The sequence below is a fragment of the Phoxinus phoxinus genome (assembly GCF_949152265.1).
Source record: "Phoxinus phoxinus genome assembly, chromosome: 13".
In the NCBI taxonomy this organism is placed as follows: Eukaryota; Metazoa; Chordata; class Actinopteri; order Cypriniformes; family Leuciscidae; genus Phoxinus; species Phoxinus phoxinus.
The window spans coordinates 17982823-17996640 of record NC_136888.1 but is presented as its reverse complement, the minus strand read 5'-3'; the positions used below and the strand labels follow the sequence as shown (position 1 = coordinate 17996640).

Genomic DNA, 13818 nt, shown 5'->3' with positions numbered 1-13818 from the left:
GGAAGGAGTGGGAGAAAGAAAGAGTGGAGTGGGAGAAAGAAAGAGTGATCACTGTCTAATAGGTTAAGTGAGTCAGACAGGCCTGTGATGGCGTGTGAATAGTGTCTTTGTTAGCAAGGCTAACTGAACAGGACACACAAAGGTCATTAGTGGACTGGCTTACAAACCAGTGCTCAACTGGTGGTTATGGCATCCTTCCTACTGTTACCTTTATCTTTTCCCTTCTGAACGACCTTCTTGCTTTTCCTCCCCCACAGCTTTTTCTATTTTTCTGTCTGAAATAGTGAAATCAAGCGTCTAGTAACTATTAACCAGTGATTGAGTGTAACTAGATGAAGTAACAAATAGACTACATTTATCGTTATCCAATAACAAGCTACTTTTTCCTACAAATAGTAGTGTTTATTGCATAAGCCTATATCCCCAAGTAGACTACATAGTTCAAAAGTTTGGGTCAGCATTAAATTGATCAAAAGTGACAGTTATCATTTTTAAAACAATTTTATTTACGATTTAGATTTCAAATAAATGCTTTCAATAAATAAATAAAAACTTTCTATTGATCAAAGAATCCTGAACAAAATGTTTCACTTTTCAAATTGACAGAATAATTATTTGTTAAGCAGCAAATCAGCATACAGGTGAAACTCATAAAATTTGAATATTACGCAAAAGTTCATTTATTTCAGTATTTCAACTTAAAAGGTGAAACTTAAATATTATATATACTCATTACATGAAAATTGAGATATTTCAAGCCTTTATTATTTGTTATAATTTTGATGTGGCTTGCAGCTATATGAAAACCTTTTCACAATATTCTAATTTTGAATTTGGGGTTTTCATAAGCTGTAAACCATAACCATCAATATTATAACAAATAAAGGCTTGAAATATATCACTTTGCATGTAATGAGTCTATATAATATAATAGTTTCACCTTTTAAGTTGAATTACTGAAATTAACTTTTGCACGATATTATAATTTTTCGAGTTTCACCTTCACTCACCTTAGACTGATATCTGAAGGATCATGTGACACTGAAGACTGAATTTTAATTATAATAAAATAGAAAAAATAAATAGTTTTTACATTTTTTATATTTTGATCAAATAAATGCATCCTTGGTGAGCATACAGTAAGAGCTTTCAAAAAGATCTATACGGTAGTGTAGTCTTGGTGTTGTTAGGTCATTTTTGTTAGTAGTTTGTAGCTAACAAATTCTTCAATAGGGCAGTTTAACTGTAATTGAACAATTTTCAATTATGATAAGCTGAATTGACAAGCTAAAGTAAGTTGCTTCCCCAGTATTTGCTTTAAAATGCAGACATAAATGTCAAAACCATTTCAGCCCTTATTTAGTTTATATGAATTTTTGGAGAAAAAAACCCTTCCCATTATTGAACGTTTGCATTAATAATATCAGGGTCACAAAGCTTTGCTAATCATGTGTGACTCAGGATGACCCAAGCTGTGATGGGCAGCTTTAGCGAAAGTGTTGAAGAAGGGATTCTCAAGCAATGGGCCGGAGGATTAAAGACTCAATCAGAACTACTCCTTGATTAACCTGTGAGTATGACTTATGTTTTAATATGTTGCAAAAAAGTATTTTATATATATATATATATATATATATATATATATATATATACACACACACACACACACACTAACCTAGTTTTCTAGTTTGGAAATACATGAGATTGAGTAAATTACAATTTTCTTTTTAGGTGGACTATCCTAACTTTCAAAAGTAGCCTCTTGCTAGAATCTAGCTGTGTACGCATGGCACGTGGCTTATTTGCATATAACCACGCACATAATTACAATGGAAGGCTAATAGAGGTTTAACAATGTTTATAAAATGCCTCTGACCCGGTGCATCCACCAGTAATCTTTAATCCTGAATTGTTACGCATAACGGCGAGTGCAGTTACATTGTTTATGTTTTTGACAGATTTATAACGTGTCTTGCGCGCTGCGTGGCGTGGCCTCACTTCGGATGTGAGATTACCATTACTCTAAGGAGACCAAAACCCCAGACTTACAGACATCAGAGATCATTAGTGGCCTTGACTAATTTACAAAACTTTAATCCCACGACTACCCGTTGTTTACATCACTGAATTAGGTTAATCTACAAGGAGGGCTATTTGCATAAATGTGCATTTTTGAATAATTAGTGGGCCAGAGGCGATGAATGGGGTGTGATTGGTGGGGGGTGACGCGTGGCCAGACTATTGTTGTCCCCTTATCTAGCATAAACAATGGACCAGCTAAACAATTAAAAACAAACTCAGTTGGGTCTGGTGTTTATAGGGCATTGTTGAATATGACCCAGGACATAATCACTGTCTGGATATAGAATTATAGCAATTACTGCTATCGTTTACAGTGTGCCACGCAAACATGCAAGATCCAAATTATGAAACAGTTCCTTTCCCATCTGCCATATTGCCTTTTCTTATAAAAGCTTATGTTGATTCTGTTGAAGGATATTTTAATAAATGTAACTATAAATTATCTTTCTATGTGTAATGATACACCTATAGTTCATACAAAAATCTGTCATCATTTGCTCACCCTCACTGTTCCAAACCTGTATGATTTTCTTTCTTCTGTAGAACATAACATTTTGAAGAATGTTGGTTACTGGTTTTGAAGAGTGTGAATGTACAACCCCAGAGCATGACAGAGGGAACCTGTGAAGAATCAAACATATTTTTTTTTTAAAAGGGACGGGGAACAAAACCTCAGTAGTCCTCAGGTGGCATGTTCATTACAGCAGCATGTCAGAAAAATTATATTGTAGAGAAAAACCGCATGTATATGGGAGTAAAGTGTACGCCAAATACTGCATGTTAACGTGATTAAAAATAAACAGCCTTCTGTTGTTTATGTAAATTATCTATAATAATATAAAAATCTATTAATTAGCAGAAGTTATTACTCCCCCACTGCATGTGACAATTACCGACAGCCCTATATTGTTGAACTAACATGGTTCAAGCGACAGGTTTCGGGAAACAGTTGTGACTACCTAATTTCTACAACATTGCATGATGGTTAAACAAGTTATAGCGCTGTACAGGAAATGCACCCCAGATTTGGAATACCGTGAGGGTGATTAAATGATGAAAGAATTTTAATTTATGTGTGGACTATCCCTTTAAAAGGATAGTTCACCAAAAAGAATAGTGAAAAAGTGAAAGTGAAATATGAAGGCCAAGTATGGTAACCCAAATTGTCTTCTGCATTTAACCCATCCAAATTAGTGCACACACATTAGGAGTAGTGAGTAGTGAACACACACACTGTAAACCATGGGCACACACACCGGAGCAGTGGGCAGCTACTTGCCCAAGGGCACCTCAGTCATTAAGAATCGAACTGGATTACCAGTCTGACTCTCTAACCATTTGGCCTCTACTGTCAAGACACTTAATAGTCTATAAATCAATTTACTGAAACCCTAAAGTCTGCAGCTTGCTCTAAAAGTAGTGGCATTAGACATTACTAACCCGCATTCTAATATTCTCCAGCATGGGTGCACAAAAATCCATTTAACAGCATTTCAGCTTAATTTGGAGTGTCTTCCCAAGGGGCAGATTTACAACATAAGTGATTCACAGCTCTAACTGACTGGCCAATTTCTCTTTGCTTTTGTGTGTAACTGATCAGATGACCTCTGATATCCTTCTGTGTCTGCGTGTGAATATGAGCGTGTGCGTGCGGAAGGTTTTTAATTAACCCGGCTCTCTTAGTCCCAGGTGGGCTCTTCTGGCCTTTTGTACTTATTCCCCAGAGAGCGAGAAAACCGCGTCCCAACGCCTCTGTAGCACACGTCCTCGCACAATGCGTCTTTTTGAGGGTGTTAGTGGGTGTGCATTTGTTTTTGGTCTTCATTGCTCTCAGTGGTTGGTAACAGATTCTAAAGGTGTTTGTCTATTGCAGGAAACACATTAATAGTGATCAACAAGTCATCAAGTATTCATTACCACACAACTCGGTCTCATGTATTAACATGTCATTTAAAGAGTCCACCTAAAAATTAACATTCAGTCGTCATTCACTCATCCTCATGTTGTTCTAAACCTGTATGACCGCTTTTTTTTCTTCTGTGGAAGTTAAAAAATATATTTTGGAAACAAAATTGGTCCATACAATGTAAGTCAATAGTGTTCGATGATCTTCTTTGGGGTTCTGCAGGAAAAAGAAAGTCTTACAGGTTTGTAACAACATGAAGGTGAGTAAATTATGACTTTTGAATAAACTAGCGCTTTAATTAAACCTCTACAAAAGATGTTTACTGTCATAAATTCTGTGTGAAACAAAAATGTATTGTTTGGAAAGCTCATATCATTGGAATTTTATTACTGGACATTCAAAAGATTCAATGGAAATAAACGGCAGGCGCCGTCGAGCCTTCATTAGAGTAAATGTAAGGATAGTGAGGCAACAAAAGGCAAACCAATTTCCAAAACAGAGAAAATGAATTACTAAATCTCATAGATTTGTGGGTCGATAAGCTGCCAGCAGAGCTAAGAATGCAAAAACCTAATCTCAACATAAATTATTTACCACTCGAGGATGAATACTACACTGGTGTGATTACAATTCATGGCATTAATGTGGCATACGTTCCAAAAAAAATGATCAGCAGCTTACAAAATATTACCCCGTCAAAACGCAAATCGTTGCCCTCGGTAAGTTCGAAATTTTGTGCACAAATGCTGTTAAGCCTGTTCTCCTCTAATACAGCAAAATGATTATCTGGCTGGTCTCCCTTTGCATGTTTGAAAGCAGCCGAATGGACATCTGCATCGGTTTTTCATCATTATTATTATTATATAAAAGATTATATAGGGTTGGGATGAGGGCATTTCATTTTGCTTACAATTAATATACGCTTTATTTTGTCCTGATTTGGGACAAATAGGATGCAGGGTTACAGGTTGTTTGTTGTTTCAGGATGAAGCTTATGTGCAACAGACTGCCGCTTTCTTCTGACTGAATTTCTTAGACTACCAAGTTATCCTGGCGCCGTATTTGTGGAACATTAAACAAGTTGTCTGGAGGGATCATCCAGTGTTGTTGAAAAGCAGTGAGTGCCAGAGCGACGGGAAGTCGTAGTGATATGCACTCTGACCATTGGTCAGACTCAGTTTAAATGGCGGTGTGTTGTGATGATTACAAATCAGCTGGGATCTTAATAGATTGGGTGAAACATCTGGAGATCTAAGGGCCCAGATGTTTGCACAACAAACGCATAAGACCTCTGACCCTTAAGCACACAGCTACCCGGATTTAGATTTAGATTTGAACATCTGCCCAATGTTGTAAAGTGACAAAAAGCATCAGTGACAAGGGGAATCCATGATTAAGTTTTTGAGGGATCTTGTTCCCCCAAAGCCATTAAAGAAACATTGGAGGTAGTGTGATCCTTATTATTGCATGGGTATATAAAACATTTGTTTTCCAAGCTTTTTGACTTATAAGTCTACATAAAATCTACAATTTGCCCATCATATCAAATGTAAAATCTGCATGAAATCCTATTGCTTAATAGCCATTCTGCTGGCAGCCAGTGGACAGTTTCTCAGAGGTGGGCGGGGCATGTGATGTTTGCGCGCGCGTGCGGGGCTGCTGTGATTCCCAGTGGCGGGATCCTGCTCAGAATTAGGGCACGTGGCATGTCTATTAGTCAAACAACCTCCATGTGCCGCGCGCCACGGCCAGAGGAAATTAGAGCAAAGAGCGATTTTTTGATGTTACGCTCTTTAAGAGATTAATAATCTTGGCGGCGGAGAATCGGTTGGAAATCTTCTCTGGAAAATAATGAGCGGAGAAACATTTACTGATTAGTTTAATCCTGGATTATCCTATCTGATGACACCATGAAACCCAGCCTTGTAATCTGGCCTTTAAAATAACATAATTTATTTCCTCGCTTTACAGCGAGCGCTGTTTAGGCGTGTTGTTCGATTCAGTTACTTAGCCCCATGAATTATATAGAAGGATGTTTTATTGGTCCGTTTCCGTTGAGTTGTGTTTGTTCCAGTCTGCTTAAAAACAATAGAAGGACCAGAAATCAACGGTCAAGTTTTGGGTTTAGTCTCTGAACTGAAATGTTTTTTTAGAATTATTTAACAAAAACTGTTAATTGACTAGCCTATTTTGCTTGACAATTTACAAGACTGTTTATGCAATGTTAAATTGCAAGCTGTTGGTCAGTCGAGTAAGGAATCATAATGTATAATCAATAGGCTAAATTAAACACACAAATAAATAAATAGGCCTATTAAAAAAAGATTTGCGAAATCATCCTTGAATTTTCGTTATGGCAATTTTCGTTAGGCCTATTTCATAATATGTGAAATAATTTCTACAAATAAATAAATACGTTATTAAAACAATTTATAAAGATTTTTTTCCGTCGATTTAAGTAAGAAATAGGCTAAGATTAAATAATACATTCTTCATTATGTTTTCGTATTCGTGCCAGTTCTTATAAAGTTAACAGACCTACAACACAGTAGGCTATATATTAATAATAATGATAATAATAATAGGCTAATAAATTATTATTCGTTGGTATTGTTGCTGTTGCACTATATAGGCTATTCAAACATGGCTAATAATAATAATGTGCAATGTAACAGCCAGAGATTATTCTTCTCCAGCATGATCACTAATGATCTCCCTCCTTTTTCTCTGGTATGATCGCATTCAGTTTTAGTTAACGTTGTGTTAGGCTACAGTTATGAGGATTACTGCAGCAGCTCTCTTAAATGCCAGTTAAAATGCTGGAGGTCGTCCTGGTGGAAACGGGCCCTAAAAGCAGATTTTACAGAGTCGAGCTCTTTATATGACAGATTAATGTTGTAAACGAATTTAATGGACTTCATTTAATTATCTTGTGTAAGACGATTTCTCTAATTGCTTCTTTTCGAAACAGACTGGCTGAGATGTTGACCGTTTTTGCCTGCTGTTTGTGAAACACCTGGGATGGCCTCTGACAGCAGTAGCCTATTACCGTAACTCTGACCTCATTTCCCAAAATATTTTACTGGGTGATTGGGAGCTTCATGTTCCCTCATTGATGACGCTATAATTCAGTGAAATAAAGATAAAAAAATATATAGCAGATGTGATCACGTCAAGATAATTACGTTTTTTTTATTCCAATATCTGTCCAAACAGGAAATTAAAGATGGAATTATTAGATCTATAACTGCGACTGGAGACTGGTTTGCCTGAAAGTATCTTGGTGGGGAAACGTGTTAATCATGTTGCGAATGTAAAAAAACTAACAAAAACTAAAAATAATGGCCAGAACGTTTTGTGTAAAATATAAATGCACATTAGGACTAATTTTAGCAGTTGTTTTCTAGTTTTTTATAAATATAATTAATATTGTTTCATTAATATTGATTAACTGATTCATAATAGCCTAGTTTAATAAAATAATGATACAAATTAGACATATTATAATTATCACAACAACTAAATAACAGTAAATAGCCTATCACAGTAAATATAAAAATAATAGCTAATAATAATAATAGGCTAATAACACTACTACTTTATTATTATTATTATGCTATTATTCACCAAGATAAAATCATGTTGCCATTGTTGTTATTGTTTTCAGACGTTAAACGCAGCTATAATGTCTTGTTTTTAATGGGTTTATGCAGTGTGCATTTTTAAGGCAGCGAAATCATTTCTTCAAAAAGCAAAAACGATGTTTAAAAAAGCCCAGAAAAAGGTTTATTTAAAATCAAACTAAATGTCTACAGCACAGTGCAAGCTTGGCAATGAGATTTAAGGTTTTCTTCATTTAAAAATATAAGACTAGAGGAGAAACTGCATTTTTCGTATTTTTTTCCTTTGTTGGTGAAGTTTGTTCTGTCTCCAAAGTAATTTAGGCACTATAGAAAATATAGCCTATGAAATTAGATTATACTGCTATCGAACGATAAATAAGTATATAGGCTAAACATCAAATATCACGAAACGAAGCTTGATAACACAGTCAGCCACTAAAATGTTGAATATTGATCTCGTTTCGGTTTCTCATTTCTAATAATTTTACATTCTGATTCCAACTGAAATGCCCCATATATATAAACATTTTCAATAACGAGAGGCTGCGCACATGAGTGAAATCTTCCATCCAAAGGGAAAAACTACTTAGGACCAATTCAGCGGAGGAAAATCCTTATCGGATTAAAGGGAAAATTGGTGGCAATTAATCCTTTGTGATTGAAAAAGGGAAACGCCTCCTCTTGGAAGACATATCTGAGGTTAGATCTGATTGGACAGTCCGATGATCTGCTGGATTGGACAGAAGGATAAATGGTCCCGCCAGAGCGCTTAACCGTCCCACCAGCCTGACCTCCGCAGAGAGAAAGTGAATTAAACAAACTGCCACCATGACTGGAAGAGAAGAGGCTATAGACGAAAAACCTAAGGTTAAACTGTATCCCTCATTCGGAATCGACAAATCACGCCTCAATGGATCTGGATTTCGGTCCAAAGGTTTCGCAATCACAGACCTGCTCGGTCTGGACTCGGATCTTCAGCCGCATCAGTCCGGACCGGGCGCAGTGGTCAATGGAGAGGGGCAGAGCGCGGCGGTCGGAGGATTTGCCTTCCCGGGAGGCTCTTTGCCGCTCGGCTTGGGTTTTCTCTGTAGTTTGGCGGCACAACAACCTCCCGGGGCCCCGTGTTTTCTCCCGAGCCACATCCCGCTCCTGCAGTCACGGACAGAGAGCCACTTCATGCAGAATATGGAACAGCAACGGGACGCCTATTCCGGTACAAATCACTTTATTTGGTTATGAATGAGCCGAAGAGCTGTTCACAACAGCTGGTGCTGAAACTGGCCCTGCAAATTTCCGTTTCTGTACGGGCAGTGGAAACTTTTTGATAAAAATTATTCGTTAGTTAATTAATTTGATGGGAATTTTTCCCTCCCAGTTAATACGCTTTGAAAACTCGTAACCTTTAACAGATTTGTGCTCGACATAACTCTTAAAAAAATTTTTTTGTTGATGTAGCCAAATTTATGTGCATGATTCAGTAATTTAACTTTTTTTATTTATTTAAATAAAACCTTAACACATTTTGACTTTTTTTATTTGACGCAGCTTTGTCTGCCCTTTGCCCCTATGTTCATTTATTTTTTATTAACAAAAAGCGGATTATTTACAGATGATGATTGTCTTTCCGGGGATCACAATGATGGAAAAAACTCAGGGAACTCTCAAAAGAGGAAGAAGCGAAGGCACAGGTATGTAAAGAAATGAAATGTTACATTACATGTTAATTCTATAAGGATCTGGTGTGTCAGTGTTTCAACCACACATTTTGTTTGGATTTTTAGGACAGTTTTCACCTCGCATCAGCTTGAGGAGCTGGAGAAAGCCTTCCATGAAGCACACTATCCAGATGTTTACGCAAGAGAAATGCTGGCCATGAAGACAGAGCTACCAGAGGACAGGATACAGGTAGGATCACTTCCACAGTTTTTTCATTTCTTGATATTGCTCTCGCTCTCAAATAGCTAATAACCACGTTTGATTCTGTCCAGGTATGGTTTCAAAACCGCCGTGCTAAGTGGAGGAAAAGAGAGAAGTGCTGGGGCCGCAGCAGTGTCATGGCAGAATACGGGCTGTACGGTGCCATGGTCCGTCACTCGATTCCACTTCCAGAATCCATCATCAACTCAGCCAAGAGTGGAATGATGGGCTCATGCGCTCCCTGGCTTCTAGGTGAGCCAGCAGGTGGTTTTCCTATTTAGTACTTAAAGACTCAAATATGTATTTGATCACTTGAATACATAGCTGAGGTGTCTTGTGAACGTCTGTCTGATGTTGTCCATACTTGAATGTTTAGACTTAAATATGTGTGAATTAGGCTTAATCAACTCCTCTTGTAATTGTAATTAAATGAAGAGCTATAAATATTTAACACCTTAAGGTCAATTTTTAATGGTGTCTGCATTTTATTCTTTTAGGAATGCACAAAAAGTCTCTGGAAATAGGGAAAAAACCTCCCGGCACGCCTGAATCGACGCACTCAGATTCGTATTCAGAGGAACACAAGGGGAAAGACAGCGACGTGACATGGTCAAGTGGAGCCAATGGAGCGGACGACTCGGAGGACATGGCGATAGACTTGTCCAGCACTTCGAAACAAGAGAGTAAAAGCACTTTGAAAAGATCACCACCTCGCACAGGAGACAGCAGTGATTCTGAAAATGAGAGTTAAATATGCAAACGAATATGGACAATTTTGAAGTGCACATACAAGGACTATCAGTTTACAATATCTCACCTTTTGACAATGGTTTTGTTTGTCAGCATTCCTGTGTTATGTTATTTGAATACTAGAGACTGTTTTATTCTGAATGATTTTATCTTTGATGTGTAATAATTATTAATGTAAAAAAGTGTTAAATTACATGTTTTATGATACGTTCATGGGCATTATTCATTCTTTTTCTGTCAAAAAATCTCAGCCGCTTCAGGGTGACCACTTGTTCAGCACCACTATTGTGAATGTCATAATATTTCCCTGTTATGATATGGCATGTTTTTGGGGGAACAGAAAGTTCCCAGAAAGGATTTTTAAAGCACTTTACCTGCTGTGATGATGAATGTTTTGCATCGATCAATGTCATCAGAGCAATATAATACCAGCACAAACAAATCCACATCACGACAAAAAATTAAACATTTTACGCTTTTGATTCTGGGTTTTCTGTTTCTTTGTTTCAGTAGACTAAAAATAAAAATATGTCAGAGAATTACCTCGAGTTGCCACATGGAAGGATAAGAAATTGGTTCATTTCATCACTGAGTCTTCTTGCTGTCAAGGACATGAGAAAGGTTTAAAGAAGGCTTCCAGTATGGATGCTGCTGACCCGTTAGATGCCCGGTTACACAAATACCATCTGGGAAAACAATATTAAGGTACATTTAAGCCAAACAACAACTAGGTTAAGCAATTTGTCAGACTATTCAATAGCCAAATCATCTTTAATTCATGTTAGCCTGCTTTTATGAGCTTTGTCCAGAAATGTCTTTATCTAAAAAAATCTCAACAAAGGCTCTACTCCACTGCAGGGCAGGTGTGTTAAGTGCACAGAACATCACCTCGCAACAGAAGTGCACCACTTTAAGAAAAACATGTTCATTTCAATACTATCTCTGAGGAATGATTTTATTTAGATATTTACCGTCACATCCTACTGAAGGTCAATGGAAACCAATAAACACGATGTTTTGTTATATTATCAAATTTAGTTTATCATTATTATAAATATGACTTCATTATCCAATTGTTTAATGTTAAGGTTAAGCTCTAAGACCTTAGCATAATCATCATCATAATTCATATTTTCCGATCACAAATACATAACACAAATGTGTTTGCTTAAAAACGTCAATTTGTAATTAATTTAATAGTCTTTAATATAAACATAACAATAAAGATCATAATAATGATTATTATTATTTTAATTGGCATGTTAGTATAAAGTTTATATGAAATGTACCATCATTTATAATGGCTAAATAAACTATTTTATAGTATCTAATCTCAATAATATGACATTAGGAAAGTAATTGTTTTGTTAGGGCTTTAAAGAGAATAATAGAAAAACAGATTAGCAGAGGAGAGGGGCACGAAAACAGAGATTAAAACACTTCAGCCTGAGACAAGCTCAGGACATAGGAATTAAATCTATTAAAATATTATCAATCACTGCTGATCCCAATAATCTTTCGTGCCAACTGCCCTTAACAAAATAACAATTATAGATGATGGGTCCTTTTTAAACTATTATGCACAGGGTTAGACAGGAAGATAATCCTGCCTTGTTGGAAATGGCCATTAATGAAAAACAAAATAACCTGATTTTAGGGCACAGAAGAGTTACATAAACACCTGTACGCACAGTGTGACTTATGGCAAGGTTATTGTTTTCGTTTTCTGACAGTATCCCCAATAACAGGATGTAGGCTACAGCGAAATACCAGACAGCTGAATGTCACGATTCAACAATAAGAAGAATCAAGTAGGCCTTCCAGAGAGCCGCGTGACTATCCACGTTCATGTACTCCAAAAGATCCTCACAAAACAAAATAATAATAATAAATATATATATATATATCCTAATGCAGCATCTGTTCTGGTAATAGGCTTAACTTTGACCTCAAACAGGAGATTTTCAGATGCTCCAGAGCCAAGCACTAGTTGTAAAAATTAGCCATGTTTGTTGTACTTTCTGTGTGTGTGCGCGTGTGTATGAGAGGGAGAGAGAACGCTGAAGGGATTGGCAGAGGTCAAAGCTGTGATGTTTATGATAATGATGAATAGAAAATATGATGTCCACCGCTAATTTGTAAGTAGCTTAGTAGCGCAAAGAGCTCTAAACATACAGATGTGCATTTGGCACACAACCGTCCTTTGGCAAGCCCTGTGGAATCACATATCTGAACAAAGCTGATTTGGTTCAGTGTTTTCCTGATGAAGTTGACAAGGTTGTCTGAAGCGAGACCATTTGGCATTTTAATGCAGAACTAAAGCACAGGCGCTAGCCAATTTTCGTAGCTTCTAAAGGTTCTCTATCAGACAGCATCATCTGTGAATGCCCACCTCAACTAAACAAATACACTAATAAATCTCTATATTAATATTTGTTTGTTTACAATTTTTAACTTACTGTACAATTATTCAATGCTAATGAGATGCATAATGATGCAATAACGGGGTTGTTTTTGTTCTCGTAGTGCTTCCATCTAGTGGTGATATGAAAGAATGCCTCAAGCCCAACTGCAATAAATCAAATAAATCAGTTAAACCTTATGCTTAATCTGAGGATGTGTTTAAATATAATAAATATAATAAAACAAACAATGAAATAAAATGACTTACTTTATTACTTAGCCTACTCGTACACTCTAAAAAATGCTGGGTTGTTTTAACCCAATTTTGGGTCAAATATGGACAAACGTTGGATCAAAAATGCAATTTAAAAATGTAACCCAATGACTGGGTTTCTCCATATTTGACCCAAACATTTTTTTGGAGTGTATACAATCCTGGTTAATATTCAAAAGAAAACATTTACACCAAGGGAACAATGATGTATAAGTAATATATATTCCACTCTAAAAAATGCTGGGTTGTTTCAACCCAATTTTGGGTCAAATATGGACAAACCCAGCCGTTGGGTTAAAATTACATTTTTAACCCAACGTTTGGGTTTGTCCATATTTGACCCAAAATTGGGTTGAAACAACCCAGAATTTTTTAGAGTGCATCTCTGAACAGACATTGCAGACAAGTGATATGAAAGATGGACACAAAACCACACAAAGAAAAGCAGATTATTTTCAACCAGTAAACATGTAACTCACACACCACAGTGAAGTAAGGTCCACAGCAGAGGAAGCAGGCAGTAATTCTGTCTGATATGTTGTTTATTGGGATTAGCTCTAATTTGCGATTAGCATACATAACATCTGCATCCTGCATCAAAAATGAATTAGGCCTACAGTAATCCCTTGCTACCCATCCACTAAACACTCTGCCCTTCCAGTCCCCTTTCCTTCCTGTTTATAGGCTACATTTGGGGCTGCATCAACATGCATTATTCTAGCGGATGATTTTATCTAAATCACTTTATACTAGTGACAGTTTATCATTTATCATTACCTGGGAACATACATACAGGCGGAGCGTGAAGCAACTCCAGGGTAAATCTAAGGAGATGCGCTTCCCCTTTAAAAGACATTTAAATA

At 36.7% G+C, this 13818-nt stretch overlaps 2 protein-coding genes across 6 annotated transcripts in view; one reads left to right on the top strand and one right to left on the bottom strand.

Moving 5' to 3' along the window:
* Nucleotides 1-13818, bottom strand: part of entpd6 (ectonucleoside triphosphate diphosphohydrolase 6) — a 48228-nt gene that overhangs the window by 28139 nt on the left and 6271 nt on the right. For all 4 annotated transcript variants that reach the window (XM_079633322.1, XM_079633321.1, XM_079633320.1 and 1 more), the window contains one exon: nt 10822-10964. The gene's annotated coding sequence lies outside the window, so the exon portion shown is untranslated. The remainder of the gene's footprint in view (nt 1-10821; nt 10965-13818) is intronic.
* vsx1 (visual system homeobox 1 homolog, chx10-like) lies at nt 8333-10760 on the top strand. 2 transcript variants are annotated; one of them, XM_079633327.1, is made up of 5 exons: nt 8333-8824; nt 9221-9299; nt 9393-9516; nt 9600-9792; nt 10026-10760. In XM_079633327.1, exons 1-5 carry the CDS (start codon nt 8440-8442, stop codon nt 10277-10279), a joined length of 1035 nt encoding a protein of 344 aa, XP_079489453.1. In that variant the 5' UTR covers nt 8333-8439; the 3' UTR covers nt 10280-10760. The 2 variants fall into 2 exon arrangements, with proteins under 2 accessions (XP_079489453.1, XP_079489454.1); XM_079633328.1 differs by having other exon boundaries at nt 8347-8824; nt 9600-9780.

What these genes read in the sequence shown, in the direction of transcription:
- vsx1 (XM_079633327.1), top strand. Translation starts at nt 8,440, where the DNA reads ATGACTGGAAGAGAAGAGGCTATAGACGAAAAACCTAAGGTTAAACTG. An exon ending in AGGAAGAAGCGAAGGCACAG is followed by an intron (nt 9,300 to 9,392) that starts GTATGTAAAGAA and finishes TTGGATTTTTAG; the next exon opens with GACAGTTTTCACCTCGCATC. An exon ending in GCTTCTAGGTGAGCCAGCAG is followed by an intron (nt 9,793 to 10,025) that starts GTGGTTTTCCTA and finishes TTATTCTTTTAG; the next exon opens with GAATGCACAAAAAGTCTCTG.